The sequence below is a fragment of the Panicum virgatum genome, chromosome 6K (genome assembly GCF_016808335.1).
Source record: "Panicum virgatum strain AP13 chromosome 6K, P.virgatum_v5, whole genome shotgun sequence".
Lineage (NCBI taxonomy): Eukaryota > Viridiplantae > Streptophyta > Magnoliopsida > Poales > Poaceae > Panicum > Panicum virgatum.
In genome coordinates this window covers 33940096-33958986 of record NC_053141.1, presented here as the reverse complement: position 1 = coordinate 33958986, position 18891 = coordinate 33940096, and the positions used below count along the sequence as shown (strand labels likewise).

At 43.1% G+C, this 18891-nt stretch overlaps 2 protein-coding genes across 3 annotated transcripts; both read right to left on the bottom strand.

Moving 5' to 3' along the window:
- Positions 1 to 9436: 9436 nt before the first annotated feature.
- LOC120712284 (momilactone A synthase-like) lies at positions 9437 to 11169 on the bottom strand. 2 transcript variants are annotated; one of them, XM_039998040.1, is made up of 2 exons: positions 10792 to 11169; positions 9437 to 10710 (listed from the first exon to the last, which is right to left on the bottom strand). In XM_039998040.1, the coding sequence occupies exons 1-2, from the start codon at positions 10827 to 10829 to the stop codon at positions 9735 to 9737; spliced, it is 1014 nt and encodes a 337-aa protein (XP_039853974.1). In that variant the 5' UTR covers positions 10830 to 11169; the 3' UTR covers positions 9437 to 9734. The 2 variants fall into 2 exon arrangements, with proteins under 2 accessions (XP_039853974.1, XP_039853975.1); XM_039998041.1 differs by having other exon boundaries at positions 10788 to 11164.
- Positions 11170 to 13088: 1919 nt separating this feature from the next.
- LOC120712285 (calmodulin-like) lies at positions 13089 to 13917 on the bottom strand. Its single transcript, XM_039998042.1, has one exon. It carries the CDS (start codon positions 13687 to 13689, stop codon positions 13402 to 13404), a length of 288 nt encoding a protein of 95 aa, XP_039853976.1. The 5' UTR covers positions 13690 to 13917; the 3' UTR covers positions 13089 to 13401.
- Between the last annotated feature and the right edge of the window lie 4974 nt (positions 13918 to 18891).

Sequence of the window (18891 nt, the reverse complement as noted above, 5' to 3'; positions counted from 1 at the left end):
CTGCCCATTTACTTTGCTTATGGCCCACGTTTTCAGGTCAGCTACATTGTGACGACGTGAGCGACGCAATACATGCTAGTTCTTGTGTTTCCAATTTGCTTTTCTATTTCCCATTTTTCTTTTCTTTATTTTTTTATATTTCTAGAATTAAATTTTATTCCTTTTTTTCCACTTCTTGTCACTTCTATATCATTTTTTATGGGGCTTCTATATCAATTTTTACCCTAATCATGCTCTAAACTTATCCTTTTTTCTAATATTTTCCAAGTATGCTTAAGGTGGACTTGTTCTATTATTGCAAAATGCATGCTTAAGATGTTTCAAATGTGCATATGGTTTACGAGCTGTTGTAGTTGATGCTATTTATCGAGGAAAAAATTCTTTGCAAACATAGTATACTACTACTAATCTGAGCTTTTAAATTTTTCTGTTCTTTGAACACCACAACATTTTCCCATAAAGTTAGAACAATTTGATCATAAAGCTAGAACAATTTCACTATAAAGCTAGAACAATCTTTATAAACAAGGGAAACTTTTAGCTTGAGCAATTTGATTGTAAAGGTAAAAAAAATTGATTGCCAAAGCGAAACAATTGTTCCAGCTTAACAAGCAAATTGTTCCACACTCATAAAAAAAGTTCCACGAAATATCATCCAAACATTGTTAAATGTGGTCTAGTTTTAAAGATGTCAACATAAAAGACAAAAAAAATGCCATTACAATTTAATTTGTACACTCGGTTTGGAAAACAACAACTTTTTCTTTTATTTTTCACGCGGCATGCACATATGATCGCCGCCAAATATTTCTTTTGTTCTCCTTGTGTTATATTGTTGCTTTCTTCATGTTTGAAGCAACACATGTTGGGCGTGGCTTGTAGGCCCGTAAGGCGACGGTTCGACATGCACTTGCATGTCTATCGGTCGACAGTGGCAGTGTGTGCCCCAAGTAAAAATCAGCCGAACGGGCGTGGCAAATAAAGGAACACTCCCACGACTCGCGAATGAGCAGTATTTCTATCTTTGCCATGGACCATATATGCACAGGCATGGCTGGTTTGGGGTATCTCTTGGAACACCCTAATTTTATTTTGCATCTTGCTAGGAGAGAGCTTCAAGAGAGGGGATGGAAGAGAAGGAGAGTTATTACTCTTGATCTCGAGTTCACATCAATAGAGGGAGGATGAGAGTGGTTTCCTAGCTAGAGTACACTGTAACTTACATGTTCTAATGTTCATGTTCTCCGTCTGTTGGAAATCTGGTGTGCCTTTTGCCTGTCCCTGAGTTTTTTTTTCTTTTTGTGCATTTTCGGGTGATTTTCTCAGCGATTTTTTATCATCGGATTTGAGTGGGATCTGAAACAAATTTCTTTGAGGGAATTGATGCTAGAACATCTCTAAGCATACCTATGGTGATTCTCTAGCTAATCGCTCACTTAAATCTCCTAAATTTGAAGTTTTCCCAAATCATTCTTTTTTCGACCAAAGGCATTATGCCCCACTTTATTGAAAGCGTAACGAGCATATCCCCAAATCATTCTTTGTGGAGGTCTTTTTTTTTCCTCCGAAATCGTGGTGTGTGCTTGAGATTTTTTGAATTCACTCCTAGATCTTTCAATCCATGAGGAGATGAACATGTGTCTCAAGTTTCATCTCGATTCGTTTTGTATACAGGAAGGATTTAGGTTTTAATGTTTGGGGAGCTCTTGTGTTCTTGCTGTTCTTTCTATGCTTCAGGTCGGGCACGAGCGAGTGGAGGCTTAGAACTCGAGTGCTCTGCTGCAGCGGTGCGGATGCGAAGTCAGAGCGCGGCCCGGTGAGCAGTGCGGGGCAGATGGCTCACCTGCTCGCTGCTTCGCAGGCCCACGCATGCAGGTCGGAGGGGACACGATTATTGATTGCTTCAAGTGATGGGGATGCGGGGTGCGGTCATCTATTTTGGCACATTAGATCTCGTCGCATATTAGACCTGTCACCACGTGTTATGCATAATTGGATTTCCGGTCCCTCAAACTTCACCGGAAAATTAGCATGTACTCCCACCAAAGAAAACATAATATGTATACGTGCAAGTAGAGACAAAAATTGATGACATCAGCCGCATGCAAAAGTGTTTCAAACTAAAAGAAACATAAATCATAAAATATGTATTCAAACTAAATTCTGATTGCACCGTTATCTTTCTTATGATAAGATCTTCAAAACAAGACAATACTCGTCTATCTTTGCACGATATTTTTTAAAAGTAATTTTTTGTACTAAAAAGTAATTTCGGCTACTGGGAACAAATATTTTAACAACACGAACAAATAATAATTTTCTATGAACAAACAACTTAGCATCACGAACAAATGATAATATGCTAGGAACAAAATATTAAGCATAGCGAACATTTGATTGTATATGATAAATAACAAAAAATGCATATAATGAACAAATGAGTCAGTCACGCTGAACAATTTAATTTACAAAGCGAACAAATAATTTGGCATTGCGAACAAATGAGTTACACACATATAGATAATTTTATAGAGAATAAATGCATCTACATCATAAATTTATTTTTATAAATATATATAAACATTCTAAACAAGTTAGCATATAAAGGAAATTAATCATTTCACACCCCAACTTATGAGTCTACAATACAAATAAATTAGTATACATTAAGCACAAGTCGCTCTTAAATGTGAATACATAGTTTATAGTATAGTACATGTAAGTCTGTTAACATACTTATAAATTTAAATAAAGATTATATACATGAGAATAAATAAATAGACACCAAGGATTGGAAAAAGAAAGGAAAATAAAAATAGAAGGAAAGAGAAGAAAAGAACAAGAGAAATAAATGTAAGAAGAAAATAAATAGAAAATAAAAATTAAATATATTCATATGTGATCTTGTTTTGTTGCATTATTTGTGAGGGATAATGGTAAAGAATATATGATTTTTTGTTAAAGAATCTACAAAAGACAAAATGAAAGGAAAAAAATTAAAGAAAAGAAAATATGGAAAAAAGTAAGAAAACAGAAAGATAAAGACGGAAAGAAAAGTCCGAAAGAGAAAAAAGAAAAAAAAATATGGACTAGCTTTGCATGCATGCATGCAATCGGAGCCGTAGCGCGTCCATGATGGGCTGTAAAATTTTAATTAGAGCATATATCCCACGTTGGCCAGTTAAACATGCTCTGATGCTCCAGACGATGAATCCAGCCATCCAGGCAATGCATAGCCTCCACGGGCCGGAGGCGCGCTCCACGGTCAGGCCCACGTCCTCTCTTTTTCTTTTTTATATTAAAATAATTTAAAAATATATATCCGTTTTGAAAAATTTCGAAAATGACCCCGGTCGCCCGGCCAGGGGCGACAGAGGTCTTGTCGCCCGCGCAGGCCCTCAATGTATTTTTTTTTTGAATTTGCAAAGAGGTCCCTGGCAGGGGGTGGGGGGCCTGTCGCCCCCCCACGGGCGACAGGGGTCTCCCACCATATATAAGCCATGACCTTCATTCCCTTCTCATTTGAGCCCAAAAATTACATCAAAAATTCAGAAAAAAAGAGAGGGGTGAGAAGAAGAAAAGCAGGCGAAACTCTGCCGAATTCCGCACTTGTGATCTACCGGTAAGTTCCGTATGAATCCGTTGGTATTGTATAACAATTTAATTTAATTAGCGGATTAGTTGAATTAGATTTGGTGCTTTAGAACACTCGTTTAGTATTACAAATTCAGTACTATTATTGACTTATTTTTAAATTAATTATGAATTAGAATAGAATTATGACATTACCTTATTGATATTGCAATGGCTGCCTCCAATTGTGGAGGATTTTCATGTACCGAAAAAAAATCTAGTATAATACTTGATATCATGACCCATCTTGTTATCAGTAAGAAGTTGGATCCGTTAGCGGATGGTACGATAGAGATGGTGTTGTTCAAAGTAGTAGAGTTTAAAGATTTCACATTATTTCGAGATATTGCAACGCAAAATGTAAAGGGACACCTGCTAGAACGTCGGAAGATATACATGAGAGTATGTGAACTAGCGAATCATCTTAATATCATTAGATTCTTACAAAGTTCTTGTAAGATATGGATGCGGCCAGAGGTGTATGAGATGCATATTAAGGTAACTCTCATTCAGTTCTAATCCCGTCCGTCATTTGGAATCCATATGTTTGAAACAGTAACATTATTGTTTAATTATATGCTAGGATTATCCCGAGGGCACGGAGTTGATTAACAAATCGATATCAAATTTCCGTAAATTAGTATGTATCTTCGGTGGACTTATGCCGCAAACTAGACGAATGAGGTGGAGAAGATCTTCGGGTGATAGTACTTGACCTCCACAAGAACAGATAACCGGAGGTTCGTCAAGTCATGCTGCAGCACCTCAAGCACCAAGTTGTGTTAACTTGGATGACGACATGGATGACTTCATGCCCCCAAACCATGGCCTCCAACACATGATGTTCCTTCCCCTGTACATGAACCTAGATCCAGAAAAGAGAGAAAGGGAAAGGGAATGGGAAGAGGTTCGTCAAGTCATGTTGCAGCACCTCAAGCACCAACTTGTGTTAACTGGGATGACGACATGGATGACTTTATGGCCCCCAAACCATGGCCTCCAACACATGATGTTCCCCCCTGTACATGAACGTAGATCTAGAAAAGAGAGAAAGGGAAAGACAATAGGTTCGTCGAGCCATACTACACCACCTGCACCACCACCATCTGTCAACTGGGATGACGACCTAGATGATTTCATGTCATGATCTATAACATATGATGTTCATCGGTTTAAGATGCATTCGCATTTAGTATTGTTAATGATGTATTATGCTTGTATGTATGTCTCGTACCTAACTTGCATTCACTGGACATGTACATAATGTCGAGTTTGAATCGTAGTTAGTTCTAATGGAGCATATGCCTAATGCAACACCTGTTTTGGACATCGGGCCACAATGGAGGCGTTGTCGCAGTTCCACGTTGCAATTTCAGTATTGATTGTAGCGGACTTGCATGCCTATCACTAATAAGGCACACATCTGGACGTGCAGCAACAACATGAACCTTCACTCGTTTAAGGAACCAATACCAACTGTCTAAGTTCTCATTCTCAACAAATGCAAATGCTAGCGGAACTATTTGGTTGTTGCAATCTACCCCGATTGCGGTGAGTATCTGACATTTATACCTTCTAGTCAGAAATGTGCCATCAATGCAGATCACTGGAAGACAACACTGAAATGCCCTAACACAGGCACCTAGGCAAAAGAAGGCTCGTTGCAGAATGCTTTGCCCCTAGTCACGGCTGGTACGAGGTATGTGTAATAAAAGCTTCCAGAATTTCTAGCAGCAATCTAGGATAACATACGAGGTAGGTTATCATATGATGCCTCGTATGTGCCGAACCGCATCTCGAACACCCTTTGTATAGCCCGCCATGCCTTCAAATAACTAATGGTGTACTGGTAAGTCTGCTCAATGTGTCGAACAATCATTTTTGGCTCATAATTTAGGTTGTCCATAATCAACCCATATATTTGCTTTGCAACAAAGTCGCATGATATATTGCGATGCGAGGGAAGAACTTCTGACAGCAAACAAGTGTGCTCTATCACAATGGAACATTTCCAGTTCGACTTCCATTTTCCCTTGAATGCATGTACTCGCCATGGACATCCATCATTAACATACTTCACCTCATATTCTTTACTGCCAGACTTTACGACTCTAAATTCTCGTTTCAATGATATTGCCCATAATCTCACAGCATCTTTTACGGCTTCAATGTTTAGATATGTTGCACCTTGCACTACCTCATTCCCTCTGTACTCCCACTCCTGATTTCGTACGTCTTCTGCGACATGATTGCAAAACCATGTTCCTTCCACTATTTTGGCAATGAGTACTGCTCGTCATCAGATGAGCCCTCATATTCTTCCATCTCTATTGCGGTTTGGTCATATGCCTCCATCTCGTCCACAATGCTATGTATCCTCTCTCCCTCATCAGTAAGGCCCTGTGGTCCGATGTTTTGGTTCTCTATCTCTTCTGACTCATCTTGCTCAACATAGTTGGTCTCTCTTCGAATACTCGGAGTTTCTTAATCCGCACCATGTTGGATTTCATTTTGTTTCTTCTCCCGGATTTGAACAAGAATGGCCAGAGGCCACCCATGCTCTAGAGCAGCTTACATGTATTTCTGCCAGTCATCAGTGCTATGTATCATCGTCAATTCTCATAAATCACTTTCTACCTCCAATATTAACAAGAGACTGGACGGTCATCACATGTGTCTCCGGATCAACATGGAACCCACGCTGCAGCCACTTACATATGGAACCAAAATTCCTCTCCAGAGGTTTATCTATGGCGCTAGATGTGCACTTAAAGGCAAAAATGTCTACTCCATTTGGCCCATACAAAACATTGTAGTCACCAAAAAATACTTGAAACTGCATCTTGCTCGACCTATCTGTATATCACAGAATACTTATCGAGTTATACTCTTTACTTCACTATCTTATTCAATAATTCGTAAAAACTAAGTATGAATTTCAACTATAACATATAAGTATTCATAACTACGCGATGACACTCAAATTCTATACTGCATATGCGAAATTCTATTCTAAATCGTAATTAATTTATAAACACGTCTCTAATAGTACTGCAATTGTAATTATAAACGCGTAATACTAATTTTCTAAACTAATTTACTACTACGTAACTAAAGTATCATTAAACTCCTACTTAAATGGTTCTACTATAGCACTAATTAAATTAAATTACTCTACAATACCAATGAAAAAATACATAAGCTAAATGTACTAACCTGCAGATCACAAGTGCGCAATCCGGGAGGGCTTCGCCGCTTCCCTTCTCCTCACCCCTCTCTTTTTTTTCTGGTGGAATTTTTGGGCTCAAATGAGGAGGAAATAAGAGTAGAATGCTTATATGGGGGGCAAGAGCCGGTCGCCCGAGGGGGGGGGGGGGGGGGGCGACAGGTCCTCCTTGCACACGCACGCCCCCGGCCGGGCACCTATTTGCAAATTAGAAGAAAAAATTACATTTAGGGTCTGTCGCCGGGGCGACCGGGGTATATTTTCGAAATTTTTCGAAACGGACATATATTTTTGAAATTTTGTTTTTTTTAAATATAAAAAAGAAAAAATCGCGCGCGTGGGAGCCAGCGGCCCAGCGGGTCAGGCAGCAGCGCAGACCAGGCCCAATCGGCAGGCCCACACGCTGGAGCACAACAGCAGGTGGCCCTTGTTTATTCATCGTGCATACATACTCCGATTAATTATTCTTTCAATATGTTGCATGCTTGTTCGTTAATCTAAGTGCTAATATGGTTTGAATTTTATTTACATAATTAATCCTTCACGCTAACCCTGCTTAGATTTAATTAATCCATGTTACTAATCACTACTTTGTTTTAATTAATTTATGCATGCTTAGTTAGGGTGCTTTAGAGGTGGTTTAGCCTCTTTTCAATGCAAGTTTTTGTTTGATGCGTGCTTTATTTCCGCATTGTTTCCATTTTGTGTAAATGATTCCTAATCGCTCCTAGAATGAGCATGTGACTAGTTGACTCGTATTATCTTCACGATTAGAAAAGAGATGTTTTGAGCAGTGAATTGGAATCAACTTTTCGGAGAGATCTTTTTTATCGGCTCTCATTCATCCCCTCTTGCCGCTCATTCCGGTCCTTCGGAGGCTAACGGACGGGCTGCATGCAAGGGAGAAACTGATGGACTCATTAATCGCCGGAGGAAGAAACCGATGCACTTTTAAGAGAAAGGTTAATAGTACAGATGGTTGCTGGTTTTAATGATCATTGCGGCCTATCTCTCAATTCATTTCTATAGTAGTTAGTCCTTCACCATTAATATATGATCTATTTGTCTCTCTCCCAAAAATTTTTAGTTTCGTAGTAATTTTACTGCCCGCTTCTTATCTCTTATCTCATCTTCCTCTTCCACTTCATCATTCAATATGTTTACAGTTTATTATAATACTTACTTCGCGGAGAGAAGATTAGGCGGTGCTTATTAACCACCTCACATGTAAAAAAAATACGAAGGGAGTATCTGCCATGCCAGTGGGCAGTGGCGCGCATTACATAACAGGTCTCCACAGAGACCACACGCGAGGTCCACGAGGCCGATGGCGACAGCCCCCGGAAACCGTCGGTTCCTTGTGTCCCCGGCGGCACGGACAAAAAGTTGACGCCATGAATCCGTACATGAGGTAGACTGCTCGGATGGAGCCAAACGACATGCGATATTTTCTTGAATCACAGCAGCTGCGTTGAATGAGCGCTGGACTGTTCTCGACCGCACAAGAAGTCAAGAATGCACAGCTTATTCTACATGAGCGAGGGAGGTTAGGCTAATGGTCCTGTTTATTTCCGCTTATAAGCGGATTCTAGATGAAAATAAGCCAAAAAGTCCACACAAACGTCTCATTTAATTTTTGCTTCTATCGGCCGCCACTTATAAAAAAATCGTCAAAACAACTGAAAGTCCGATTCTCCCCGACGCGTCCCAAACCTCGCGTACCTAGTAAGCGAGTGATTTTTTTTAATGACTGCTCTATCTTCCCGTCAGCCCTCTCCTTCCGATGCCACTCATGTGCACCCCTTCCCCGCCGCCCTCTCCCTGCGACGCCTTTGCTCGGGCTCCGGCGCCTCCTCCCTGCCCCTAGTGCGCCGCCGCCCCTCTTCCATGACTCCGAATCTACGACGCCTCCGAGGAGAGCTGCGCTGGTGCCCTTGACTCGCGCCCCTGCCCTCCCCAATGTGGAGCGGCTCCGGCGCCGCTGACTCACACCCCTGCTCTCCCCGATGTGGAGCAGCTCCGCGACCGGCCCTTCCGTCCCCCGACCAAGCAAGCAAGCTTCATCGATTCAGAAGCAAGCAAGCGAGCATCGTCGTTTCCAAGTCCCTCAAGACCTATGAATGCTTGTCTGCGGGTGCCGTGTTTAATTTGTGCTCCATTGCTTCTTGTCTTGTTGCCTCTGTTCTAGACTTCTAGTTCGGTGCTTGCCTTGGTTCTATAATTGTGTAAGCTTTTTTACCGCTGCTTTTGTGATTAATTCATGGAAATTTGGATCGGATTTTTGCTTTCTCGTTTCTAATAATGGTGTGAATCATAATTTGTGATCTAATTATAATATAATTATATGATCAAGATACTCAGAAAAACATAAGAATTATTGAATTCTGCTTGTACTAGTTAATATGCCTGTACGTAGCAGGAAGTCATATAAAATTATAAATATATATTGATTAGCATAGTGTGTCAGTCGAGAACTTTAGTTTTTTATTATTTTACTCGCCAAACGCTAATTCTAAACGGTCTCGAATCCTTAACTCAGCAAACGGTCACCTGATTCCGATTAGAACTCCGATTAACGGACCAAAGAAACAATCCTTGCTTTAGAAATATATGCTTGTATTCAATATAAAAGAAATATTATCAGCCTTAGGGGCATTTTAGATATTTTACCCCTCAACTCAGAGAATCGACTCGAAATAATTAGAATTGTCAAATAATCAGCTTATTTAGAGAGCCGATTCTCCGGATAGCATAATCTCCGAATCCTACTTCTCAGAGGTTCACAAAAGCAGAATCAAACAGGGCCAATAGCCCCCGAAATTAATCGGCAGCTGATTGATCCTTGCTTCACGGCATGGTGGCGCCGGCATCTTTACTAGGCTGTCTTGCCCACCGAAACCGACAAGCCGCCGTCGATGACGAAGTTGTGCCCGTTCACGTACTTGGCCTCGTCGGACGCCAGGTACAGCGCCGCCCTCGCGATGTCCTCCGCCTCGAGCACCGTCCCGGCCATCGGGTTCGTGTCGACCTCCACCATCCGCTTGATCTCCTCCGGGCTCATCCCGGGGAGCCACGACCCGAGGCTCTGCAGGCACATGGGCGTCACGATGGCGCTGGGGCAGATGGCGTTCACGCGCACGCCGGAGCGCGCCAGCTCCGCTGCCGCGGCGCGCACCAGCCCCAGCACCGCCGCCTTGGACGCGCCGTACGCCGGGGTGGCCACGCCGCCCAGCAGCGCGGCGACGCTCGCGGTGCAGATGATGCTGCCGCGGCGGCGCGGGACCATGACCCGCGCCGCGTGCTTGAGCCCCGCCAGCACGCCCCGGGCGTTGACCGCCATCACGCGGTCGAAGTCCGCGAGGTCCACGGCGCCCAGCGGCGGCGGCGTCCCCGTGGCGCCCCCGATGCCGGCGTGGTTGAACATGACGTCGAGGTGCCCGTGGCGGGCGACCGCGAGGTCCACGGCCGCCGCGACCTGCGCCTCGTCGGCCACGTCGCAGCGGGTGTAGCATGCCGCGCCCGGGCCGCCGAGCTCCTTGGCCACGGCGTGGCCCAGGTCGTCCTGGATGTCGGCGATCACCACCTTGGCGCCGTTCCTGACGAACTCGGCGGCGGTCGCCTTGCCTATGCCGCTCGCGCCACCGGTGATGACGGCGACTTTCCCGGCCAGCCTACAGGCCACCAATAATTCCACATGACACTTCACCTCCATGCATCCATCTCCGATGTAGGAAAACAGAGCACTACTGTGTACATCACCTCTGCGGACTCTGGGAGCTCGGAGCCGAGGATGAGAAGGAATTGGCGAGGAAGCCTGACGGCGATCCCCAATGATCCTGCTCCTCTTCTCCCTGCGAGACACGAAATCCATTGATGCCATGGTTCTGCCAACACTAGCTGAAAGCCTGAAACTGAACTCAGACCACACCTACCTGAGAGCCAATTGCAAGGCTCTGGTGAACATCGCCATGGCCACACGCTTGCTTCGTTGAACAGATACTAGCACACCTCCAGGCAGCAGAGCTGATGGAGCTGGTTAATGGCAGGGTCTTCCGCTGCCGCGAGCCTTCTTAAAGACAAACCATGTGCTGGTGGAGACATGTGTTTTGACTTCTGTCTCATCGCGGGCTTACATCAGTACATGATCCCCCTAGAATCTTGGTGACCGGAGACGTGTTTTGAATTGTGGCTCATCACGAGGAGTTTTTGTTTATAGAAAACTAGTTGTAAAGAAAGAACATGCCCAAATTGATATAACAACTATCAAGACTCTTCCGGGACTAGTACTATGCTAACTAAATTACAGGCTTTGATCTTCTTGAGCACCAATGGAAATCATTCTACAACGTTTTTCTCTTGAAAAAAAAAGTAAAAGGTAAAGCAGCAGTTATGCATTATGTGGTTACCCTAGAAAGCTAAGATTGTGGTCAAAGCGAGCATCAAATCCAAACAAGATCTTTAAGCTGTCTGAGCATCTCCAGCAGACTACCTATCTCTCTCTCCAATATCAAAAACCTGCCCTTTAGGTAATGGGTGATGCTCCAGCAGACTACCAATTCCATCGCTAATACCAAAAATTTTTTGGCAATCGTCAAAACACATCTCCCTCTCCCTCAAATGTAGGGGGTTTCTACCTCCATCCTATCCGTTGAGTAATCTGCTATAACAGTTGCTATCAAAAATGTAAAAAAAATTATTGGTAATGGAGAGAGAAAATATATAAGGTATGAAAGATAAGTAGTCTGCTGGAGATGCTCAAATTCAATTGGGGGGCGGGGGTGGGGGTGGGGGGAGTTCGCCTTTGCTTGTGTCGGGTGGAATTGCAGGGGTAGGCGTAGGGGATTGTAATGGGTGTAAAGCTCTTTGGGTGTAATGTTTTTGAAGTACATAGACACATTTGAAGTATTAAACGTAGACTAATAACAAAATAAATTACTGATTCCGCTTGTAAACTGCGAAATAAATTTATTAAGCTTGATTGATCTATCATTAGCAAATGTTTACTGTAGCACCACATTGTCAAATCATGGCGCAATTAGGCTCAAAAGATTTGTCTCGCAAATTACATGTGAACTGTGCAATTATTTTTTTGTCCACATTTAATACTCCATACATGTGTTCAAACATTTGATGTTCGTTTTGGCCAATTTTTTTAACTAAACAAAGCCGGCTACTTCTCCCATACCACCGGCAATAACTCTAATAATGGGATGGGTCTGACGGATGCAACAGTAGAGTCAAGGAAGGGAGTGTGAAATTTCCAGGGTTACGGAAGAGACTACCATTTCGTGTTTAGATCATGAAAATTTTTGAACGAAATTCACCATAGCAATTTTCAATCGAAGTTTAGAAGGACTAAACATAATCTAATTATAAAACTAATTACATGGATAGACGGGAAATCACGAGACAAATTTATTAAGCCTAATTAATCTATTATTAAAGGTTGTTTACTGTAGCATGATATTGTCTAATTATGGTCCAATTTGGCTTAAAAGATTCGTCTCGCAATTTCACACGGGGGTTGTGGAATGAGTTTTATCAATTATCCATATTTAATATTCCTAATTAGTGGTCAAACATTCGAAGTTATTGCAGCGTTGGAAAAATTTTGGGAACTCTTAATTACAGCCATACATGGAATTTTGCCCTACAAAATATCAGGGCACATGGCTCTTAATCAATTTCAGACGTGCAGTGAAGTTGAAGTATATCAATTTCAAAAATTTCTTAGAAACAAACCAACAGTCAATTTCTCTAAATTCATTGGAAAAAGAAAAGGAAAAAATGGTAAAACTTACCTCATTCGAGTGATTTGGAGGCTCTCCTCACTCGAAATTTCTTTTTCCCCATCTACACCTTCATCTCCAACTCTGGCAAGGTTAGGGTTATTGGGGTGGGGTACTAGGGGGGGGTCCCATCTACACCTTCATCTCCAACTCTGGCAAGGTTAGGGTTATTGGGGTGGGGTAGGGGGGGGGGGTTGCTCACCGCCGGCCTTAGAAGGAGGACCGGCGGCGGCAGGCCGGCCCAGCGGTGGTGCGCGGGGGTGGAGGATGACGGTTGGGCGGGGCCATGGCGAGGACGACGACGACGTGAAGCGGCGGCGGGTGGGGCGCATCCCTAGCTCGAAGGGGTGGCTGCAGGTGGCGGGCCGGCGCTGGAAGGGCGGGAAGGCTGGAGGTAGAAGATGAAGTAGAGAATGAAACAGAGGGATCATCAATTGCGGCCTGCTGTGAAGATCAGATCAATCCAAATTAGAAGAAGCTAAAAATGAAGGTGGGTCAGATCGACGGAGGACCTAGTTCGCTACTTCGGTTCCAGCAATCCTTTGTTTGGGTTAGAGCATCTCCAAAAAACTAACTAAAAATCCTAATTAAATGAAGAGATAAAAGACTAGATAAAAATATAAAAACTGTCAAAGGATAGTGGAACCAACAGCCTCTCCAAATTGACTCAACAAGTCACCTCAACCTCTCCCTCCACCTCGGCTAGCAAATCCTGTGAGGACGTCAGGTTCGTCGCACTAATCTGTAGGTCGTCTAACACGCGGCTGATCCTGACTCGGCCGCCTCAGCAGTGAGCGAGCTGGAGCAGGTGGAGTTGAGGTGGCAGTGCTCGAGGCCGGAGAGGCGCTCGCCGAGGTTCTGGAGGACGTGGCGAATCTCATCGTGGGAGATGAAGCCGCTCTGGTCCTGGTCGGAGATGCGGAAGGCCTCGCGGAGCTCTTCCTCGTCGGCGCTGCTGGCCTCATGCATATGGCGCGTCAGGAGGGTCAGCTCCTCCTCTGTCGAGATCTGCCCCAGCGAACGCAGGCATACCGTCGCCATCTTTGTCCTTGATTTGCTGCTTGGACAGCTGCTGCTCCACCTCTTCTTCTCTCGATCGGTTCAATAGGCTGCTGCTCCACCTTGTCCATGGTCGCGCTGATTGGCCCGAGTCACCCTGCAAGGACCTGCCTGGGGGCTGGCTCGCCTCCCGCGCCAAGGTGTGGCCTGGATCCCGCCTGGATCCGGGGGCTAGGCCTCTGCAGGTGGTGCTGCGCCGCCGCGAGGGGCCTTGACATACGGTTGCCGCGAGGGGAGAGAGGGAAGCAGGGGAGGTGCTAAACCAGGAGAAGTCCCAGATCGTGACATGACATGTGTTTAATAACTGCTCTGTCATCTATTATAACCGTTAATGAAACTTTTCATGCTGCAACGCATAAATAATTATATGAGCCCAGGTGCGATCGATGATGACGTGACAGACCTGTGTACTGTGATGTGTGCATGCCCTAGCTATGAGTTATAAAAAGACTTATGGAGTCAACGACCACTGCCCCTGCCCCATATTGTGATGAAGGGGTGTCTGTCGCTATACCACGACACCAAAATAGCGTTGCACGTGGGTTGGTAGAAGTCTATCATTACCAACAAACTATCAGTTGGTAAAAAATATAACCAACTATTAGTCGGCGATTCAAGGTCTCACAATAGACTATTTGTCGGTATATTTAATTGTGTTTAAGGTCTGAGGATATGTTGCTATAAGATGTTTTCACTACTGGAAAAACGCACATTTGTCCGCGGCCGTTAGTACCGGTCACGGTTTTGGCCGGTACTAACGTGCAAATATAGTACCGGGCCAAAGGAACAGTGACCCTGGGAGCCTATTAGTACTGGCTGGTGGCTCCAGCTGGTACTAAAGTCCGCCACCGACAGACTCTGACATCTGCCACCGACAGCTAGTGACAGTTTAGTACCGGCTGGAACTACCACCCGGTACTAAACTGCCGCGAGGAAATTTAGTACCGGCTGGTGGCTCCAGCCGGTACTAAATGTGGCGCGTTAGTATCGGTTGGAGCCACCAGCCGGTACTAATGCGCCCACTATAAATTGGCACCCTTCTTCCTCCCCGAGCCCGAGCCAGTGCCATTTCACCAGAGAAGCTCGAGCTTGGGGTTGTTCTTCCCTTAGAGAGTTGTCGCCATTTGTTCTAATTTTAGTGAGTGTTCTAGTTATCCACGTACGCCAAAGGTTTGCAACTTCAACATCTCTTCATTGATAGTCTTTATTCTTCGTTTTATGCTCTATAGTTAGAGAAATTTGTAACTTTTAGAAATAGTGAGGATGAGTATGATTTCTTTGATTTATACAATGATTTGAGATATATAGAACCGATGACTTGAATGTGGGAGTAGGTTTATTGGCTAGGTTGAATATGAAAAATTTATTGACATATTTTTCAATCATTTTCTATATATTACAAATGACCGTAGCATATTTTTATTTTTAGATTTAGATGAGCATGTGGATAGTAGAAATTTTTAGAATGAGTGTAGACAAAACATGTGATTGTAGTAGATATAACCATAATGTGGATAGTTAATTTTTTTATAATGAACTAATAAAAGAATTATAATAGATTTTTTTATTATGAATTGATTATTTTGACACTCTAGTGATGTATTTATTCAGGCTCACATTGAAACTATCTATAAGCTAAAAAAATCTTTATTTCGAAACAAGTATACGTCGTTAATCTCCATCTAATAGTGATGACACTATCTTTCGGGGAAACACTATGCGCTATATGGACGTCGCGAATCGGCTAGTCGCATCACCAGCACTTCCGATTGATACGAAGACAGCATTTGACGCAGTCAGTGTGGCCGTTGTTGCACTGAGAGCATATCAACGAGCATGCTGCCTGTGCCAAGTGCTGTGTTCCTATTAATCGGAAATGTTGGTGCTGCGACTAGCCGATTGGTGACATCCTTATACCGCACCGTGCCCCCCCGAAAGGCATTGTCATCACCGCAGGGTCGAGGTTACCGACATATACATTTTCCGAAATAAAGTCTTTTTTTTCTAGATGGTTTCTGGATATTGAAAAGAGTGTTCTCCTGGAACTGAAGGGTGTCAAAATAATTAGGAGTTATAGAGATTTATTTCAATTAATTAGAGATTTCTCTCAATTAATTTATTCAAGTTTTTTTGACTGAGAATTAATGTGATTTTGCATTGTAGTTCAAAGACACTTACCAGCAAGTGTGAAATGTAAACGAAGTAGTGTTGCTATTGGGGCATTAGTCACATTGTGCCTGCTCTGTCACAGCTCTTTCTAGACCCTTCATTATGTAGATAGGGTGAGGTCAAGACCGACGAAGAATAAGGGCTTAGAGAGAGCTGTGACATAGCACAGCACACAATGATGATTAATACCTCAATAGCAACTCTAATTTCATTACATTTCAGACTTCATTGTAAGTGCCTGTGCAATTCGAATATGAGGATATAATGATGTACATATTTACATTGTAATTGTAAGAGTTTTTTCAATCAATTTGCAAATTAATGTGATTTATTTTAATTAATTTATTCAGATTTTATTGTAATTGTAAGAATTTATAATGTTGTAAAAAATAATAGTGTTTTCCAGTAAAATATAGCTTCAGCAGCTGGAGGGAGTGGCACCGGTGGGGGTGATCGTTGTGGAATGTATGTGTCGTGGAATAAAATGTGTATGTGTTGTGGAATCTATGTATGTGTTGTGGAATGCATCATTTGGTATTTGTTATGCATTTAGTTGCATTATTTTGGCACTCTAATGATGTATTTATTGGGGCTCATATGGAAACCATCGAGAAGTTTAAAAAATGTATGTTTCGGATCGTGAATATGTCGTTAACCTTGATCCTTTGGTGAAAACTCTGATATTTGGGGCTAGAATCGATATCCACGATGCGGTGCGGTATATATGAGGACGCGATGAAGGAGTACGGTCTTGGTCCCAATAATGAAATCCTCGATGGTTTTAGAGGAAGTGACCCTGAAACAAAGCCTTCGCAACATGTATTTATTAATTTGGACTTCTATTAATTTTGTATTTCAATGTTAAATTCGCAAAAATGGCTTTTGTATTTCATTATGTTATGTGCCAATTTAAATGATATGAATACAAGTAAAATAATGTTGTTACTTAATTCAAAATTGAAGATCGATGGACTGACAATGGATGTACGGCGACCGGTGCACCATGGCGTGGATTAATGGTCTAAAGTCTTTTCTCGATGCGGCGGAGGCCCACAAGTCATCGAAAGGTTTTATGTGTTGTCCGTGCCGCGTTTGCCAAAATAAAAAGGAATACTCCAAGAGGAGCACTCTACACGCCCACATTTATGAAAAGGGTTTCATGGATAACTATACTCTTTGGACTCAGCACGGTGAACTTGGAGTTGTGATGCAAGATGGTGAAGAAGATGATGATCATAATATTGCAGACTAGGCTCATCTATATGAAGCGGGAGACTTTGAAGATGAACCCATGGATGATGCTGAAGAAATGGACGAGGCTGGAGAAAATGCAGCAGAAGACCAACCACCTGATGAATTAGGTCAGGTTCTAGTGGATTCACAAAGAGACTGTGAAACTTTAAAAGAGTCAAAGAAGTTTGAGAAGATGTTGGAGGATCACAAAAAATTATTGTATCCAGATTGCAAGCAGGGGCTTAAAAAGTTGGGTACCACACTTGAAATGCTGCAGTGGAAGGCAGCTAATGGTGTCACCGATAAGGGATTTGAGGAGCTACTTGGAATCGTAAAGAACATGCTTCCAGAAGGAAATGAACTACCCTCTACAACATACAAAGCAAAGAAGGTTGTTTGCCCTCTTGGATTGGAGGTACAGAAAATTCACGCATGTCCTAACGATTGTATTCTCTATCGAGGCGAAGAATATGAGAAACTGGATGCTTGTCCTGTCTGTGATGCAAAACAGTACAAGATCAGGCAAAATGATCTTGGTGAGGTCGACGGGGAGCCCGTCAAGAAAAAAGTTCCCGATAAGGTGATGTGGTATTTCCCAGTAATACCACGTTTGAAGCGCTTTTTCAGAAATAAATCCAATGCTAAATTGATGCGGTGGCACAAAGAAGAGCGTAAGCAAGATCAGATGCTGAGACACCCTGCGGATGGGTCCCAGTGGAGAAACGTGGATAGAGATTTCCCAGATTTTGATAACGACCCAAGGAACAAAAGGTTCGATTTAAGTACGGACAGAATGAATCCATTCGGCGAGTGGGGCAGCAGTCACAGTACATGGCCTGTGACCCTCTGTATGTTCAATCTTCCTTCTTGGCTATGCATGAAGCGGAAGTACATGATGATGCCGGTGCTTATCCAAGGCCCAAAACAACTGGGTAATGATATTGACGTGTACCTAAGACTGTTGGTTGATGAACTTTTGATGCTGTGGAAGGAGTAAGGTGTACATGTTTGGGACGAGTACAAACAGGAGAATTTTGACCTGCGAGCATTGTTTTTTGTTACCATCAATGATTGGCCTGCACTTAGCAATCTGTCTGGACAGTCGAATAAGGGATACCAGGCATGCACTCATTGTCTAGAAGAAACCGACAGCTTGTATCTAAAAAATTGTAGGAAGGTCGTGTACATGGGTCATCGTCGATTCCTTCCCCTCAACCACCCCTTAATAAGAAAAGGAAAACATTTCAACGGGGAACCAGAAACTCGTGCTAAGCCTATATTTCGAAACGGGAAGCGTGTTTTCTCGATGGTGAAGGATGTCCATGTCGTGTTTGGAAAGGGCCGTGGAAGCAAACAAGTTCCGAATGATAAAAACGGCCATGCCCCAATGTGGAAGAAGAAGTCCATACTATGGGAGCTCCCATATTGGGATGTCCTGGAGGTCTGCAACGCAATCGATGTGATGCACTTGACGAAGAATCTTTGCGTGAACCTGCTAGGATTCCTTGGTACGTATGGGTAGTCAAAAGATACACTAGAAGCAAGACGTGATTTGATAGAAACAAAACAACGAGAAGACCTACGTCCTGAGAAGAGAGAAAATGGACAGCACTACTTACGTCCTGCTAGCTACACTCTCAGCAAAGAGTAGAAGAATTAATATGCAGGTACCGTCCGGTTACTCCTCGAATATGCAGGGAAGAATTAATATGATTGAGAAAAAGTTCACAAACCTAAAGTCTCATGATTGCCACGTTTTGATGACCCAATTACTTCCAGTCG

Bases quoted from the DNA above. Each gene is read 5' to 3' on its own strand.
- LOC120712284 (XM_039998040.1), bottom strand. From the start codon at position 10,829: ATGGCGATGTTCACCAGAGCCTTGCAATTGGCTCTCAG. The intron at 10,711-10,791 runs GTAGGTGTGGTC...CGTGTCTCGCAG, and splicing joins GCCTTGCAATTGGCTCTCAG to GGAGAAGAGGAGCAGGATCA.
- LOC120712285 (XM_039998042.1), bottom strand. From the start codon at position 13,689: ATGGCGACGGTATGCCTGCGTTCGCTGGGGCAGATCTCGACAGAGGAG.